The 753-nt window shown below is 73.6% G+C and overlaps 1 protein-coding gene across 1 annotated transcript in view; it reads right to left on the bottom strand.

Moving 5' to 3' along the window:
• Nucleotides 1-3: 3 nt before the first annotated feature.
• Nucleotides 4-753, bottom strand: part of LOC129673832 (transcription factor IIIA-like) — a gene marked incomplete at its 5' end in the record, with an annotated part of 1,091 nt that continues 341 nt past the window's right edge. Inside the window, 2 exons of the mRNA XM_055603650.1 lie at nucleotides 4-117; nucleotides 216-266. Coding sequence (XP_055459625.1) covers nucleotides 4-117; nucleotides 216-266 — 165 coding nt within the window. The remainder of the gene's footprint in view (nucleotides 118-215; nucleotides 267-753) is intronic.

Here is a 753-nt window from a genome sequence, read left to right as displayed (position 1 = left end):
ACTTTACTGGGCCGAAACCGGGGGCCCCTGACACGCGCGCTCACACGCGCCCGCCCCCCGGGGGTCGAAGCCGCTGAGGCGCGAGGCCAGGCTGCGCGTGCCACGCGGGGTCCGCACCTGCGGGGAGACGGACACGCGCGTGAGTGTGCGCACGCGCGCGTGCAAGGGTGTGTCTGTGAGTGTGCACGCGCGTGTGCAAGCCCGACCCCGCTCACCCTCGCGCTCCTGCCGGGCTCGTGCGTGGCGCCGTGTCTCTCCAGGCTCTGCTGCGGGGGGGGGAGCACGAGCGTGTCAGCGCGTGCGCGCGCACACGCGCGTGCAAATAAAGCCCGTGTGCGCTCACGCCTGCGTGTGACTCTCGCTGCGGTCATGGGGTCGCCGGGGCACACGCGTCCCCGCGTGTCCCACGCCTGCGGCCCCCGACCCCGCCCTACACACGCGCGTGTGCCCCGTCCTGGCGTGTGACACGCCCACACACACGCGTGTGCCCCGTCCCCTCCCCGGGGTCCCCCCCCCCCCCGCGTGTGACCCGCCCACACACGCCCGTGCCCCCGGGGGCAGCCGACTCACGCGTGTGACACGTCCACCCCCGTGTGGGACACACCCACCCCCGCGTGCCACACCCGCCCCCGTGGGACACACCTGCTCCTGCATGGGACACACCCACTCGCCTGTGACACACTCGTCCCTGCGTGTGACACACCCACCCCCACGTGTGACACACCCACCCCCGAGTGTGACACACCCAGCCCC

Source organism: Psammomys obesus, unplaced genomic scaffold (assembly GCF_907164565.1).
Source record: "Psammomys obesus unplaced genomic scaffold, mPsaObe1.curated_primary_1811, whole genome shotgun sequence".
Classification (NCBI taxonomy): domain Eukaryota; kingdom Metazoa; phylum Chordata; class Mammalia; order Rodentia; family Muridae; genus Psammomys; species Psammomys obesus.
The sequence above is the reverse complement of the archived record's forward strand: the minus strand, read 5'-3'. Positions and strand labels throughout refer to the sequence as shown.